Below are 17,563 nucleotides of genomic sequence, written 5' to 3'. Positions count from 1 at the left end.
TTCATGTTTCATTATCCATTTATTTTTTTGTTTATGGTTTGTTTGGCATTCTTTACATATCTTTTTTGTAATTTGGATGATGTAATTGTTTTTTTGTTTTTTTATTCATACAGTAGTCCATTTGGGTAGATTTATTTATATTCTATTTATAATATTCTTATATTCTTTATATTATTTACTTTTGTTCTTATATGTATACTTGTTTTTTTATAAATATATATATATACGTTTTAGTATTGAATAATTTATTCCTCGCTCCTAGAGTCATGTGAAGCCAGGAGGCAGGATGGGTAGTTATGTTTGTACTATTTATAAGACTCATATACATCTGTTTGCTAGCCATAATTAAAGCATGGCATCTGAAACAACATGACTGTATACATGACTTTATACACAAACGTCAATAAAGAGCATTTGATCATAGCCGATTCACTGAAGCGTCACTTTTTTTTTTGCATATTATCTGTTGCATCCCTATTGGAAAGATTTTTCTGCTGCTCATGACTTCCTGACAATATTATCACCAGGATGCCAAGTAATAAAAAATCCTCCCAGTAAGGCTCCAGACACCAATAAAATCCTACCCTTACCTACTACTTCAAAAACTAATATAAGTTTTGGTTGGGGCTAGGGTTTGAAACAACATTTGAGATATGCCATAGTCGTAGTTAATACTAACTGAGCCTAAAATATATCTCCTTGAGAGACCATGATCCTTCCTCTGTGGTGGTTGGAAACATGGTCATGTCATGTTTACTAAAGGTAGAGAATATTGTTCAGGCAGAGCCATTGGTTGACCGATTGGGCCTGAGCAACTGTTCCTGAAGCCCCTTTAGCAGAGACAATAACATGATTACTGGAAAAGCCTGAAAAGTTCCAATGTTTTAGGGAAAGGTAGGTTTTTTTCAGAGGCCTATATTGTATTTACCCATTGTGAAACCGTTCAGCACCCAGCGTGAGTTCTTCCATCAGTATACAGCTTCCTCCAGTCTGGACATATGAACCGGATATTATAGCAGGCCATACAAGACTAGCCGACAATAGCTTGTATGAGAACTGGAACTGTTAATTGAAAACTCATACAGAAGTTATATACCACACCAGGTCAGGTGAGCCTGCATACATTATCGTATGCAAAGGAAATTGTATAAAGAAATATAATTAACATAACTAAGAAACAGCCAACATAAACTATGCTCATTCACCTCTAGCATCTAATAGCTGACGGTGATATAATTACCATGAGCTAATTAACTAGTCACTTCGCTAATTAACTGGTCACTTAAACCACAGACTATTCGGCCCCTACAACCTGGATACAAAGTACTGTGCAATACACATTCTTACAAGTATAAACACATAGATGACTTAATTATCAAAATTAACCATGGGACTGCACCCTAGAAGGCAAACCATGGGAGAGACACACATTTGTGTATTCTGTCCCCTAGACAAGTCATTAGAAAACATGTCACAATTAACAATGGGAGAGACATGCTTACAATAAACACACTAGAGCACCATAGACCACTAGCACTGGGTGCTTTGCTGATTATATTACTATCTGCTTCGAGTCTCTCAGTCTGATACAGGGGAATAAATCTTCATATATTTCTTGAGGGATATTGTGGTTAAATATTACTGTCCCATTTGAAGTAATCCAAACCAAACTCTCTGCATCCATTATATAGCTGTCCATCATTTTCTCAGAAACATTGTGCCCCTAATAGACACAGAGTGACTTACACATAAGAGGGGCCTGGGGAGCTGAACAAGGAGTTTCCCGACCTCTCTAAAGTAAGCTGGGTTCCACGGACCCCCTCTCGAATATCTTTAATGTAGTTTAAGTATAGGCATATTAAGTATAGATTCATATTAAGGTTACTGTTTTGTATTTTCTATTGACGTTAGACTTCTTTTGGGTATGTACACATGATGGATGACAAATGGGGGGGGGGGGGGGGTGATGGGTCATCTGCTCCACAAGTGATTCGGGACAAAGGTTAATGGGGTAAGAATCTCTACTCCCATCCCCCATGACATGGGGGCATGCTTCCTTATTAGGTGTTATTTTATAGGAAATATAATACTTTCTCCAATGAACAGTAATGTCCTACAAGGTCAACTGACCAGAGGTCCTCCATCTGGCAGGGAAGGGTTTGCAGGCTTCCTGGTTTGGGGATTACTGCACATTCCTCAGTGGCTTCTGGAATGAACTAGCAAATGGCCTTTCAGACAATAGAAAAATCTGCAAATTCAGCACTAGCTCAAAGTACAAAGATTCCCAATAGGCTATCTTTGTGGTAGGCTGTAAGTTTGCCAAACATATCACAAAATAATTGAGAATCCCATTGCTATTTGCTAAAACACTATGAGACATGAGTACCCCTCTGCAAATACTGCCCCACTCAAATAAACGTTTTACAGTAAATTGGGTAATGTTTTTCGGTATATCATGAAATTATTATTATTATGTTTGAATTTATCATGCTAATACCATAAAGTTAAAATGCATTCACTTTCCAATATCTAAGCATATTCAGCACAAAGAGAAGAAATGTCATCTTTCTTGGCATTTCATTCATAACATCCAAATTAAATTTTGTAATAGCAGTATACATTAATGCAATTTAATCCTCAGCCCCTCAATTTGCAAAGACAGCTGTTTTTAGCTACACATCCGCCCATATAATTACATTTCACCGTGCCAATATGTTCTCATGAATACATTTAACAACTGTTTAGGACCCTTTGTTCAATGTGTCTGTGCAACGTATGCTTCATTGTGCCATAACATTCTGACAAATAATCCCCATCTGCACATGATAATCATACACTAAATAAACTAAATCAGCACAGATGTAAAAACCCCAAAGTAAAATTATTCCACAATGAAATATCTGCCAAAACAGCACTTTTTCCTTTTTTATTCAGCTGATATCTCATTTCAGTTAGGTTTAAATCAGGTATGCTATTTATTAGCTCCAGATGTGCAAAAAGAAATGCAACTCTGCCATCTGCTGGACAAATGGTGGTAATACAGTGGTTAGTTTTTTCTGTATTTCCAAAGCTGGGCTCTGTATTAATAAACTCAAGTACAATTATAATTGTACAAGTATAATTTCTAGTACAAATATGTTACAATGAAATCATACTGCAGTTTTCTTTTAAGTTCATTATGTGTCATTCAGTCTTACAGTATATCCATATAGTCTGTTTTACATATTTAGTCTATATTGTACTAAGACTGGATAAATAATCTGGTTATGGTGATGGGACTAAGAAGAATGAAAAAAGCTATGTCATACCATGTGACATGTGTGATTTTCATGAACAATCCAGAACTACTGTCATTTTAATTATTATTATTCAGGATTTATATATAGAGCCAACAGATTGCACAGCGCTTTACAGTATAAAGGAGGCAGGACAATTACAATATTAAGTGAGTGTGTGAGTGGGGACGCTCACAATTGCGATCACTAACCGCCTGGGAAGCAGGCAGGGAGCCGTGGTCTTTTGAGCATCAGCATTAAACCAGTACCCTGGCTCAGAATGCTCAAGCAGCGCCCAGAAGATTGAGGTGGGAGATCTGGATCTGGGTGGTGCTGAATGGGTGGTATTGACTGTATTTAGTACAGGCTTCAACAGAGAATTTCTGCATCCCCCCATAGCCCACTGGATATGAGATATGAAAGATTCAATGTATAAGCTGGACCAATGTGAGTTTTAAGAAAAAGATCATTCCTGGAGTTCAGCATTAATATTCAGATTATAAGTATCAACATTTAATAAATACTTGAAAGAAAACTTAGAAAATTGAACAGTTATGAACTAATATGTAAAATCGAAAGCATGAGCAGAAATTACGTATCATTACTTAAATTTTATCTCCATTCAGCATCACCCAGAGCCATCTCTCCCACCACTTCTTGGTTGCTCATAACAGATCCTCCAACCAACATACCAGCATCCCATTAGTACAATACCAGGGGCCTCAGCAACATATAAGCAGGCTCAGGCAGTGTCGTGTGATAGGGAACCACAGAACAACCAGACAGAGAGTATGTGCACACTGGAGACACCGACAGCATCTGGCAGTGGAAATGGCTTGAAAGCAAAATGAAAACCTGGCACTTAACAGAAGAGATGTTGTAGATATACAGCACTAGTCCCTGCTCTGTCCCTCCTCCTCTGGAACTTCTCCCTATATTACTCCGTCTGTTCTTAACCTACCCACTACACTAAATATGCACCGACCTGAAGGGGAAAGTGCTTTTTTTAAACATTGCCCGCCTTAAAGATGGCTGCCAGGGCAATGGGCCAAACAAACAGTTGCAGATCTACAGAGGCCCCAGAGGGACCGGGTTCACCCCTTCAACCTGTGCCCTCTGTGCACAGTGGCTGCTATAGTGCCACTCATGCAGGTAGACTGCACTACACCTGCCTACATCATTATGGCACTGCAAATAGCTATCATGGGCAAATCTACTTTCACAACTGCATCAGGAGGTGTCTGGTACAGTGGCAGCTGGCGCTCCATGGGCCATGGGGGCGGCAGACAGGCCGTGCCATACACCACCCCCCCGGACCACACCAGGCCGAACACAGTACACACAGCATTACAGTACAGGACCCACAGCATAGCATGACATGACAGTAAACAACCCCCCTTCCCCCCCCCCCCGGCTCACTCACCTATCTAAAGAAGGCGAACAGCAGCGGTGGCGGCGGCAGCCTCTTTCCGGTCTTCTGCATCTCCTCTTCCCTCCTCCTCCATGCCCAATGGCATGGCTTCTCCTTTTGGCCAATCGGAAAACGGGTCTCAGAACCTGCTTCCTGATTGGCCAGGAGGAGGATCCATATGACAATAGCGAATTTTCATTCGCTATTGTCACACAACTGGGAAATTTTTCTAATGGATAAACAGACAGCATGAAAATAATCACTCTTCACTGTATCCAGAAAAATGTAGCTGGAGGTCAACTTACAATTCAATTGCTATTTCATATGTAGGATGTAAATAGAACTCCAGGCAGATTTTTTTTATTTCTTTTTTAATATTGTATACAGTAGGGTACACAAGGGTTAGTACCCCAGTCAGCATTACTTTAGTCTGTTTCTCCATCATAGAGAATTCCCTTCCCAAAATCCCACCTTTGACAGTTGTCCTTGGTAAAGGTGAATCCATTGTATTCCAATGCTTGTACTCCCGTTCAGGTGACAATTGTCAAATATAGAATGTCCTCTCACTTTCTGTCCTAGTGGCAATGGTCAGCTTGACTAATAGTGAGGAAGAATATTCCCAGCCAGAGGTTCTAAGCCTTTTTCAGACCACTTTAATTATAGCCTTGTGACAGCATATGTCATTTCTAGAAATACTTCTTGCAGGGTCTCTTTATCACTGAAGCCTAAACAGTTAAAACGTTGAAATTAATAATTTGATTGCTGGTCTTTTGATGCTTAGTCATATGCTTTAGTATTCAAAAAAAAAAAATATTTTTTTTTTTTAGAAAGTGACCTTCTTATACATTTGCCCACTTAATAACAAAAATCCCATGGCATAAGGTAATGTGCTTTGGGGATAGTTAAATTGAAAAATTGGCTTTTTGACAAACAACACCATAGTTTAATGAAGAGTGCAATGTTTTTTATTACAATATTTTATTACCACCTCACAATAATCATCTTGTCTTGATGTGATTTAGTTGTGATTGGATGCTATGGGGTATTTAACTTAAAGAAGATCATACCCCAACTACTAAATTCTCATATAATCTTGATAATGTTTATGTTAAATTAAAAAATACATTTTTAGATTTGAAGATATATTTGCAGATGTATTTAAAAAAAAATAAGGTCCTTGTACAGGTATGTCCTGATATAACAAAGTCCTGCCTGTCTCCCAATTGCTTTCCATGTCATTGTGGCAGTCACATGTGCTTTCAGTGGAGGCTATAAAGATTTATATTTTATAAAGATTAATTATATAAGATTTATTGCACAAACATGGTACACGTTTGTCACTATCAAGAAGCTCACCCAAAAGATATATAATTCCAATTCAAATTACCAAAAGTTACATGGTGCTGTTTACTATACTATTGGAGTGTGAAATATGGAATACTATTGGCGGATACATATTACAGACAGGAGTGGATGAGTTTTATACAGTCTTGTGATTAGCAAACTTCTTCAACACTGAATATCCAGCTTGGAGAGATAAGCAAAATGCTGATGTGATTTGGCAGATGGTAATCCAATATGACTATGTATCCCTACATTATCTCCAAAGTTGTCTTCAGCTCAAAGGTGGCCAAAATCAGACATGTATTTGATGTGTATAACCATAGATGGGAATAGGGTGTGAAATCCGAGGCAATGATCATATGTTTTTTTCCCTGGTGGTACAAAATGTTCATTATTAATCAAGCAAGAATTTAGCATTTTGGGAAAAGGCAATGATTTACCACTGTCTGATAGATATATAGTCTTGCCAATTTCTTTACCTATTTTTAATTTTCTTACCTACAGAAGTAATAGTGGACGCATGTACTCATCAAGGACAAGTTTACGCAGACAGAGATGTCTGGAAACCAGAACCTTGCCAAATCTGCGTCTGTGACAATGGAGCCGTATTGTGTGATGAAATCTTGTGTGATGACGCTGAACCAGAGTGTGAAAATCCTGAGATTCCATTTGGAGAGTGCTGCCCAATATGTCCATCACCTCCAAGTGTAAGTATCATTTAAAGGAGATCTGTACTGACAGTACCAGGCAAATCTTCATTGCTCACCTTTGGAACTGCTGGTTGCCTGACTATCATGATGATCTGCTAGCTTCAATATTTTACCAAGCCACTAACAAAGAAATTATATGATGATCAGTAATTCTGACTTAACCACTTGCCGACTGCCTAACGCCGATCTACGTCGGCAGTCAGCCCCTCACAGGCAAAGCGACTTAGGTCTACGTCGCTAGCTTGTGAGGGTCTAGGGAGCTTGTGAGGGTCGATGTCCGCCGGTCACTATGCGATCATCGGGGGAGAGGGAGAAGGTCAGGCGGCTTGTGTAAACAAGCTGCCTGTCATTCTCCCCTGTGTATGAAGGATGATCATACGGTTCTACTATGTAGAACCGTTGATCACTGTTCATACATCTGAAGCCACAGCCAATCACAGTAGAAAGCACGCCCCTAGGGACACACATAGCCCCTCCCTTTCAAAAAAAGTTAACCCCTTCACTGCCAGTGTATTTTTACAGTAACAGTGCATATGTATAGCACTGATTACTGTAGAAATGTCACTGGTAACCCCAAAAGTGTCAAAAATGTCAGTCAAGGGTCCGATCTGTCCGCCGTAATGTCGCAGTACCGCAAAAAAAATCGCAGATCGCCGCCATTACGCGTTAAAAAAAAAACAACAAAAATGACAAAAATCTTTCCCTTTGTTAGTAAACGTGATAACTTTTGCGCAAACCAATCAACCAAGATTTTTACATTTTTTTGGGGGGGAATTTCATATAAAAAATATGAAAAATATTGCTATTTTTGCAAAATTTACGCACTTTTTTTGTTTATAGCGCATGATAAAAAACTCGCACAGGTGATCAAATACCACCAAAAGAAAGCTCTGCTTGTGAGGGAAAAAAGGACGCCAAATTCGTTTAGATACAGCGTCACACGACTGCGCAATTGTCCGTTAAAGTCACGCAGTGCCGAATCGCAAAATACCCCCTGGTCAGGAAGGGGGTAAAATCTTCCGGGGCTTAAGTGGTTAAGGTGAAACTTTTTGAAAAAATAAAACATGGGCAAAGAGGTAGTTTTTTTTATTGCAGAAGAGGCATACTTTGTGGTTGATTTACTAAAACTGGAGAGTGCAAAATCTGGTGCAGCCGTGCGTGGTAGCTAATCAGTTTGTTCAATTAAGCTTTGACCAAAAAAGCTTGGAAGCTGAATATTTTCTATGCAGAGCTCCACCAGACTTTGCTCTCTCCAGTTTTAGAAAATCAACCACTATGTCCCTTCTGCATTAAAGTTACTTACCTGCCTGTCCAGCCATGTACAGTGAGTTGTGCATGCACAGATCATTGTACAAGTTTGGCAATGGTGAGATGACTGAACTCCCGTGCATGTGCTGGAATGGCATCATCTCGGCCTGGCTAATGAAAGCAGCCATAGATCGATACCTGGAAGCCAGCCCCCCAAAGGTGTCAGTAAGTATAGCTCTGCTTTTTTTTAGCTGCTGGATACTTGTTCCAGGTTGTTGACACAGAAAGCAATGAAAACAGAGAAAGCCAGGAAACACCCACATGTTTCATTTAAAGTAACTCTTCCTATTACCCAAACAGGTAAACATAATGGTAGCTTAATATTCTGCTCCATCAGCTGTTTCATTCGCACTCTGGGCCTCCAGCATTCTGACATGCACCCTGCACAATGCTCCAGTCAACAACTCCCATGCTACCTATGCAACTAAAACATTTTAAGTACATGTCTTAAATGTAAGCGCAAGCCCTCAATAAGAACGTTTTGAATGTGTTCCATGAGTGCATAGAAATTTCACACACACGCACATTTAGAAAACTTCCATATTAATTTCTATAATCCAAACCAAGAGTAAGCAATGAAAACTGTATGTTTCCCAGCACAGGCTTTCTGCGGGCCTCACCTGTTCATAATCAGTGCATTCCAGCTCACTGATGCATAACTAGAGAACAAAAATTCTGCTCATGTCTGTCCCCTAGGACCTAGTTATTCCCCCCTTCGTTTCTGCCATTTTGTGTCTCACACAGCAAGGTGAAGGTGAAACCAGGGTTCCAATTAAAAATAGCACACCAAAGATACATCCCCCCTGTAATGGTCATTGTCACTACTCTCTGTATGCATAAGCTTCTTGGTTAAAGATGGAAAGAAGGGTGTAGCTGTCGACTTTGACAACAGTCTAAATTTGAATTTCAGTAACATTGCTATTCACTCTGCTAAGTCTGCAAGATTTGGAGAAAGAATGAGTGCATTTGTACCAGCTAATGGAGTGGAATATAAAGATATGACTATGTTTGCATGCTTAGGTAATGGAAAAGTTCCAATAACCTTTAGCCTAACCAAAAGTGTAACCCTTAACTGAACCCTAACTCTACAATGTAGTCTAACACTTAATTGCCTTAAACAAAATCCTATCTTAAATTTTTAACCCTTAATACATCTCCAAACCTAACTCCTAACCTTTAGGCCCCTTTCACACATACGGTCCATTCAGTTCATCAATTTTGTCACATTAAAATGTATCAGTTTTTCATCCGTTTTTTTACATCCACTACCAATGCAAAAACGGATGAAAAACGGACAGTTTGTCCGTTTACATCTGTTTTCCGTCCGATCTGTTTTTTTGACAGATGAGGGCATTCATCTGTTCCAAAAAACGGACATTGACGGAAGCAGATGAAAACGGATGTTAACGGATGATCATCCGTTTTTACATAGAGATGCATTGATGTCCGTTTTTCATCCGTCAACGGATGGATGAAAAACGGATAAATGGACTGTATGTGTGTATTGGGCCTAAGGCCCTTTTAACACATATGGACCATTCATTTCATCAGTTCAGTCACATTTTTTGTCATCATTTTTTTTCAGTCAACATCAGTTTCACATCTGTTTTCATTTCCATTCATCTCTGTTAGACATCCGATTTGCATCCGTTGTTATCCGTTTTTCATCAGTTGTCATCCGTTTTTCATCAGTTGTCATCCGTTTTCCATCCATTACCATCCGTTTTGTTTGTCTGATGGAAAATAGGGCTTTTATCCATTCAATAAAACGGATGTTGACGGAAGCAGATGAAAACAGACTTAAATGGATGATCATTGGCTGTCATCCCTTTTTCCATAGGAATGTATTGGTGTCTGTTTTTCAACAGATGGATGAAAAACAGAAGAACGTTCTGTATGTGTGAAAGGGGCCTAACTCCTATGAATTCAGACTTGGTTTCTGTCTTGAATCATGACAGTACTGTGCCAAACACAACAGCACTGAGGGGTATCCCATAGCTTTTATTATTTCTTTTTAATTACCTATTTAAGAATAAATCAGTAAAATCAGAGATTCATTCAGGCCAATTTAATAAAGGGGTTGAGAATATTTGCATCTCTACTGGTGTCAGAAAATCTTCCGTAGCCTATTACAGCACAAACATTTGGAAAGATGCAGAATGTGTTCCTGAAGTGAATTGCACTGGGACTTAATTTATGTATAGTTTACAAATGGCACTCACGACCTGTTACATCTCCCAGTCCCCTAGTCCACCAATACTATTTGCTCTTTAATGAAGCATAAGTAAAACATACTAATGTAAGCCTGCTCCATGCCTGGATTTAAGTGATAATTCTACAAATGTTTGAATAGTTAAAAAGTGTAACCTATAAAGAAAATGTAAAGCTTTTCTAAATTTTTATCTACCCAGCCTACCCCAGTTCGACCAGTAAATGGAAACAAAGGACAAAAAGGAGACAGAGGTGAAAATGTAAGTTATTTTTTTCAATAATACGTCTCTGCAAATTATAATTGTTTTTTAGGTGTATTAAGCCTAGCCTCCTGGTGACCACAAGGTCACTGTTATTTAAATATCTACAGTAAGCCTGTAACACAACAACACGGATACAAATTAGGTAACTGTGACTTCACTGTTGAATTATACATATAGGACGCTATATAAATGATAAATTGTAATTTACTGTTGAGATATTAGTGTATGACCCAATATAAATGATAAGATTGTAAAATGTAATTGTAAACTAGTTAAATTCCTGACTTCTGTTCCAAAGACAAAAAAAATTACAAAAAAGCACTATTTTTCCCTTTGATCAGTGTTAGTTTAAAAAAAAAATATATATATATATATATATATATATATATATATATATATATATATATATATTATTTTCCTATTTAAATGACAAAAATTATGATACAAAGCATTGCAAATTTATTTACAAAAAGGCTTTATATTATAATTAACCATAATTTAGCCCCTGCATGGGCGATTCCTATGCTTACTTGAATTTTTATGTTCCTTTTCAAAACAATAAACACATTGAAACAGAAAAAAAGGCTTCTTATTAAATGTTCACTCTTTTTAATGCTACAATAAAAAAATTGACAAACAAAATTTATGAAAACAAAAAGAAATTTTAAGGGTTAATAAAATAAAAATAAGGGAAAAAATATTAGGTCAGGAGAGAAGGGGGAAAAGGAGTTAATTGGAGCTGATTTGGGTAAACCGAGAATTAATAAGAGGTTGCATAGGCAAAAAAAGGTTTTTACTTGACAGCTTGTTTTTACTGACTTCATATGCAGAGCAAAACTCATCCCTTTGATCAGCAAATAAATGAACCAGAGGAGATACAAAAGTAACACTGTTACTTCATATCTCTCGGTCTTGCATCTGCATAGCATGTATAAACACTTGATCAGAAGATCTGTTTTTTACAGCAACAGCTTTAAGACCCCATTTACACTACAGTAGTGCAACATGGTCTATCAAGTGTTGTCATCCTAAGTGCATGGGGCAGTCCAATTTTTTCATAGGCTGCCTTACATGCAACAAACATGGCAAATAAACTTGTGCATCTTTTTTGCTTTGAACTTTTTTAATTGTGCATTTTTCAAATGTTTTCACATTTATTGCACATTCTAGCGCATGCAAAAATGTGCTTCATACTTGGTGCATTGGGGGTGCCATTAATTATTGATAGCACAGCACATTTTGTGTGAAGGCATGCAAAATTCTTTGATTTTGTGCATGCTCAGATGCTACACTAGTTTGAGGCTCGGTTCACACTATTGCGATGCGGGAAGGCTGCGAATTCGCAGCCTGTTCCCGCATCGCACACGCACCCCCGGCAGTTCACACTGCCATATGCGATCCGCTGGGGGTGTCAATGTAATCTTAACGACACCCCCAGTTTGATCGCATATCGCAGTGCGATCATGCAGTTCGCACAGGATCGGATCGCACAAGTGTGAACCGCTGTGCGATCCGATCCTGATGCGGCAGCAAAAATGCCTCCTGTGCGTCTTTGCTGCGGGTGCGGTGCGAATTTAGCCATACAAACTGTATGGCTAAACTCGCACCGCACAGCTGATCGCACGTCATGTCGGAGCAGTGCGCTCCGACATGACATGCGAACCCGGCACACGCAGAAGTGTGAACCGGGTCTGAATGTGGGTAATAGCTGCTGTATTTACACAGCAACTCTAGGGATTAATGATATTAGGCATTTTCCCTGAATTGTATGTGGAATGCAGAAGATTTTAATAAAAATTCACCTTTTTGGTGGAAGACATAATTTGGGTGATTTTGATTGCTTCTATGGTGCAGCAGACTTTACGTTGCTCCTCCTATGGGTTACAAAAACGTAAGACTTTATACTCCCCTTTCCTGTAATTTTCCTTTTGTGGTGCATCTTTATGGCAGCTTACAATGGGTTGTGTCTCCACCCCCCCACAACCTGATAGGACTGGTTAACTATAAGCCAAAGACAGACCCTGCTCACAGCATACTCTATAACTCTCACCAATTGTGTGGGAATCTGCAATGCTGCAATGAAGATGCGCCAGGAATGGAAAATTACAGAAACACGAGTATACAATTTTTTGTTTTCCTGGCATATCATGGCAGCATACAATGGGAACTAACTTGCCATACAGAAGGGAGCAAGAAAAAATTTGTAATGGTCAGTAGCATAAGTATGCGCCTGCACAACAAATTTTCCAAATTGCTGGGCTGGGTTCACACAATAAAGGTGTTCTAGAAGGACCATTTTGCTGACTTGTAAATAGCCTCAGGAGACACTCAGCAATGCGCTGTCCACAGAGTTGGCACTGCCATAGTGGAATGTGCTTTTCTGTCTTCCAAAATAGAAAGGTCTTATGAAGAGTATGCGCTTTTAATTGGTTCATCAATCTAGAAGGCGACTATGTGTGTTGATGCTGACTGACCCTGCCATTAAGTCATGTGGGATCAGATTTCAGCTTTCCTGAATGAAAGGTTAGCTGCAAAGCAGGCCATCAGAGTTAGACCAACATCCAGGGGTTGTATGTGGTTCTCCTGCTTCACTGAAGATAGTATATTGACTTCCTGGGTAAAGTGGAAGGAGAAAGACACCTTTTGGATAAAAGAGGTTTGGGGGTTTTAGGACTATTCTGTTAGGGTAGAACTTTGAGTGAGGATTCTTGAGAGCCTGCAGCTCTGACATCCTTTTCACAGAGATTGTAGCAACCAGAAATACAGTCTTCAGGGATAGATTGCAGAGTGTAGCAATTCTGTTGGATATAAATGAGGCCTTGATAGTGCATCGAAGATCATGGGCAAGTCCTACTTAGGGAACAATGGTTTCCCGGCATATCTTTAACTTCATTGCATCACTAAAGGGTTAAGGTCTCCTTAAACCCCTGAAAGTGCAGACAAGTCTAAAATTTGAACTTTAAACATATTTAAACCTAGGTCCCTGTCCAGCCCCACTTGTAAGAACTTCAGAACCTTGGCTGCTTTTGGTGATAAAGGCTTTTGCTCCGTGAGATCTGTAAATTTTACCTATATTCTCTGGTAATTCTTATTCATGGGGACCTCTCTGGCTTGATACAAGGTAGCTATAACCTGCCTTGAGCACACATTACTTGGTAGCCTCCGCCTCTCAACTTCCATGCTATCAAATGTAGTCTCTTGGGGCTGGATGGCAAAACTGGCTAGAGAGAGAAAATTCATCATCTTTGGCAGAGGCAGTGGTGACTTAATGGTTAACTTTAGGAGAGACAGACACAAGAGCCTTCTCAACCAAAATGGTATCACTGCAATTATCTATACTAGAAGTTCCACTGGCATTCTAAGAATTTTACCCTTCCATTGCTGTCTAGGCACAGTACAACTCTTGTTACTCTTAATAAAGGGTTGAGAATGCCAGTTCAAGAGCATTCAATACTATACCTCTTAAGCTAAGCATCCCATGACCTTGAGCAGCCTGCTCTTTAAAATGCATCCCCCAACCTTCCTAGCTGGCATCTGACGTGTTAATGTTACATTCGGAAACAACAATTGGTCAACTAAGAAGAACCAAGGATACCCAGGCACTGTTTTGCTGGAAGAGACCTCGTTACTAAAACATCTTTGACTTTGTTTATCAGAGGACGGATCTTCCCTTGTGGAAGTTGTACTGAATTTTTCTGTGTATCCAAAAATGCCTCCAAAAACCCCATTCTGTGGGCTGGGCAGAGGCAGCTCTTCTTCCCATTAATTTGCTATCAACATTTTTTAGATTGTGTAGCAGAGCATACCGATGCTGGATAAGCATCTCCCGATTGCTGGCTAGAAGAAGGATGGCATCCAAGCAGTGGTGTATTCTCATCCCCCTAGCTATTGCAGACAGTAGGACCTTTATGAATGTCCTGGAGGAGGTGGACAGATCAAAGGAAAGGCACTGAAGCTGGAAGTGGAACTGAAATGTAGGATGGATTGGGACAAGTAACTAGGCATCTGATAAACCTACAGAGAGCATCCAATTTATTGGAGATTCTCTATCTTGAAAAACTCCAAGTTTCTGTGCTTGTTGAGTTTTTGATTTTGAGGTTTTTTTTTTTTTATTAGGAACAGAGGTGAACCGAATCCTCATCTCCTCTGGGCACTTTGGAACCTTCACGATTGCTCATTTTTTAATTAACCACTTTACCACTAGAGCATTTTGCTGTCTTACGTTTGGGCCACTTTTTGCGATTCGGCGCTTTGCGACTTTAACTGACAATTGCGCGGTCGTGCGACTCCGTACCCAAACGAAATTGACGTCCTTTTTTTCCCACAAAAAGAGCTTTCTTTTGGTGGTAGTTGATCACCTGTGCGATTTTTACTTTTTGCGCTATAAACAAAAAAATAGCGTTTATTTTGAAAAAAATAACAATATTTTTAACATTTTTTTATATGAAATTCCCCCCAAAAAAGATGTAAAAAAACTATTTTTTTTTAAATTTTTGGCCAATTTGTTTTCTGCTACCCATGTTTGGTAAAAAAAATCGCAATAAGCGTATTTTGATTGGTTTGCGCAAAAGTTATTGTGTTTACTAACAAAGGGAAAGATTTATGTCATTTTTGGTGTTTTTTTTTTTTTAACGAGTAATGGCGGCGATCTGCGATTTTTTTTGCGGGACTGCGACATTGCGGCGGACAGATCGGACCCTTGACTGACATTTTTGACACTTTTGGGGGTACCAGTGACATTACTACAGTAATCAGTGCTATATATATGCACTGTTACTGTAAAAATGACACTGGCAGGGAAGGGGTTAATTTTATTGGAGAGGGAGGGGTTAATGTATGCCTGGTGCTTACTGACGTGTGGGGGGGGAGGTGACTGTGTGAGACAGGGACAGATCGGATGTCCAGCTATGCTGAACACTCCGATCTGTCACTCCCTGTCACTGAGGAGATCCGCCCGCTTGTGTTTACACAGGCGGGCGGATCTCCACACTAGATCCCCGATGATCGGGGCAGAGCAGCGGCGATCCCCTGGCCCGACTCCCGCTGTGAATGAAAACAGCGGGAGCGCGCCTCCGGCGGCGCGCGAGCGCCGCCTACAGGAGAGGAGTCTGGCGACGTAGGTCTACGTCGTCAGACGGGATCGTGCCACTTTGCCGCAGTACTATTCCAGTACTCAGTGGTAAAGTGGTTAATTCAGCTACAATTTGGACCAGCATTTTTTGCTTTTCCATCAAATCCGGAAGCATGGCTGGCTGGAAGTGATCAGAATGTGGACATCCCTTAAATGTCCACCAATGGTACACTGACATAGCTGATATGGCCCACTGATTCTGAATTTTTTCGATCTAGGTGTGTGCGCAATGCTTCATCTGGCTCCTACAGGCACCCCTGGATGAATGCAGCCTTAAAAGGACATTTGCTGTTCTCCCAAGACAGGTGCCTTAGATTTTTAAGGCATCAATAAGGAAGATTGGGTACTTCTTCAGTTTCCTTTGCAATCTTTTCCCGGTCCATACGTTTTTTCTTCGTATATATCTAGGAGTTGCCAACTGTATGTTGGACCTTTCTGATTCTTCTTTTTTTTTGTCAGATGATATCCACCCTGACCTGCCCGTAGTCTCTCTTGAGTTGGCAGTATCCAGCCTACTCCCAGATAGATTGGAGACATTGTCTGGTATCTTGCACCAGTTTGATTTTAAGGTGGCATCCGCCAACCATGGCTTCAGCCATAATGCCCTCCTTGCAGTGACCGCAGGTAACTTTACTTTTGAAGAACATCAGATGACAACTACTGAGGCTTCCACCACAGAGTCCTGCCAATTTCAGCTCTTACAAAGCTATTACCACCTTGTCTTTCTCCACTTCCCACAGAAGGGCTTCTTTAATATCAAACGTCCAATTCAATATTGCTCTCCCTACTGCTGAAAATTTCATTCCTGGCCTGCAGGCACCTGCAGACACTAGAGTACATAAGAGTACTTTCGAGCTAAACCGAATTCTAGGACTAGAGCATCCTTGAACGTAACCACAAGGTGACGTATCTTGCCAGTCGCATTAATGATGTATCCACCATCGGCAGCAGATTGACCTTCCTCTCTTTTAGGGGATACCGTTTTGGCAACCTGTTGTTTATACAGGCCTTTTTCTCTAGCCCCTGATATTCTTCCTGGATGAACCCCTCCAGTCCTTCAATAAAGGAAAATGAGACCAGATATGTCTTAAGATTTGGGAAGTACTTTCTAACCTTATGTAGAATTTCTTCCACTTCACCCCAGGCAATTGCCCCCTTAACTGCCCTTGCAAATGGCTCTATTAGGCATTTCAGCTGCAGACTTATGAGTAGAGGCTTCATGTATCGACTCCTTGGCAGATTCTTTAATCAAGGCTGCTACTTCCCTAAAATCCCCTTCTTTGTCAGTTTTCGCTTCTTCCAAACAGGCTTGATATACTAGCTTGTCAGGCAATGACTTTCTACCACAAACACAGCAACCATTAGGGCTGGTAAGGGGAGCAATGCTAATGAGCGCTGAGATAATGGCTTTGATTAACATTGCCTGGATGTCTGCACCTAAATGGAGACTGTTCTGGCCTTTAAAGAGCTCCCTCCGACTTGAGGTCCTTTCAGGGCTGTATGCTGCTTGTTTAAGGGAGATTTTACATACTAGCTTGTAAGGGCAATGACTTTCCACCACAAATGCAGCAACTATTAGGGCTAGTAATCTGTGATGTTTGTGTATGGAGAGCAATGATAATGAGAGGTGAGATAACGATCTTGATCAACATTGCCTGGATGTCTACTCTTCGATGACAGCTTGTCTTGACCTTTAGAGGGTTCCCTCCATCCTGAGGTCCTTACATGGCTGTAGATTTTACAACAGTATTTGCTCTCTTTTTCTTAATATCTTTACTACTTACCTAATCCCTTTACCTTGCAAGCAATGGGTGTTCTGACTAGGCAACAGTCTCCATAGAAACAGAGCAAAGCAGCAGACTGAAATAAAAAGCAGAATGACACAGTGATCCCAGAGCAACACTAAGAAG

General features: G+C 40.1%; 1 protein-coding gene across 1 annotated transcript in view; it reads left to right on the top strand.

Moving 5' to 3' along the window:
* Positions 1-17,563, top strand: part of COL3A1 (collagen type III alpha 1 chain) — a gene marked incomplete at its 5' end in the record, with an annotated part of 127,156 nt that overhangs the window by 27,013 nt on the left and 82,580 nt on the right. The window contains 2 exons of the mRNA XM_082261750.1: positions 6,535-6,737; positions 10,460-10,519. Of these exons, the coding sequence (XP_082117876.1) occupies positions 6,535-6,737; positions 10,460-10,519 (263 nt within the window). The remainder of the gene's footprint in view (positions 1-6,534; positions 6,738-10,459; positions 10,520-17,563) is intronic.

This window comes from Pelophylax lessonae (genome assembly GCF_965119305.1).
Source record: "Pelophylax lessonae genome assembly, chromosome: 6".
Taxonomy (NCBI): domain Eukaryota; kingdom Metazoa; phylum Chordata; class Amphibia; order Anura; family Ranidae; genus Pelophylax; species Pelophylax lessonae.
Note: the sequence above shows the minus strand (reverse complement) of the source record. Positions and strands in the feature narration are given on the sequence as shown.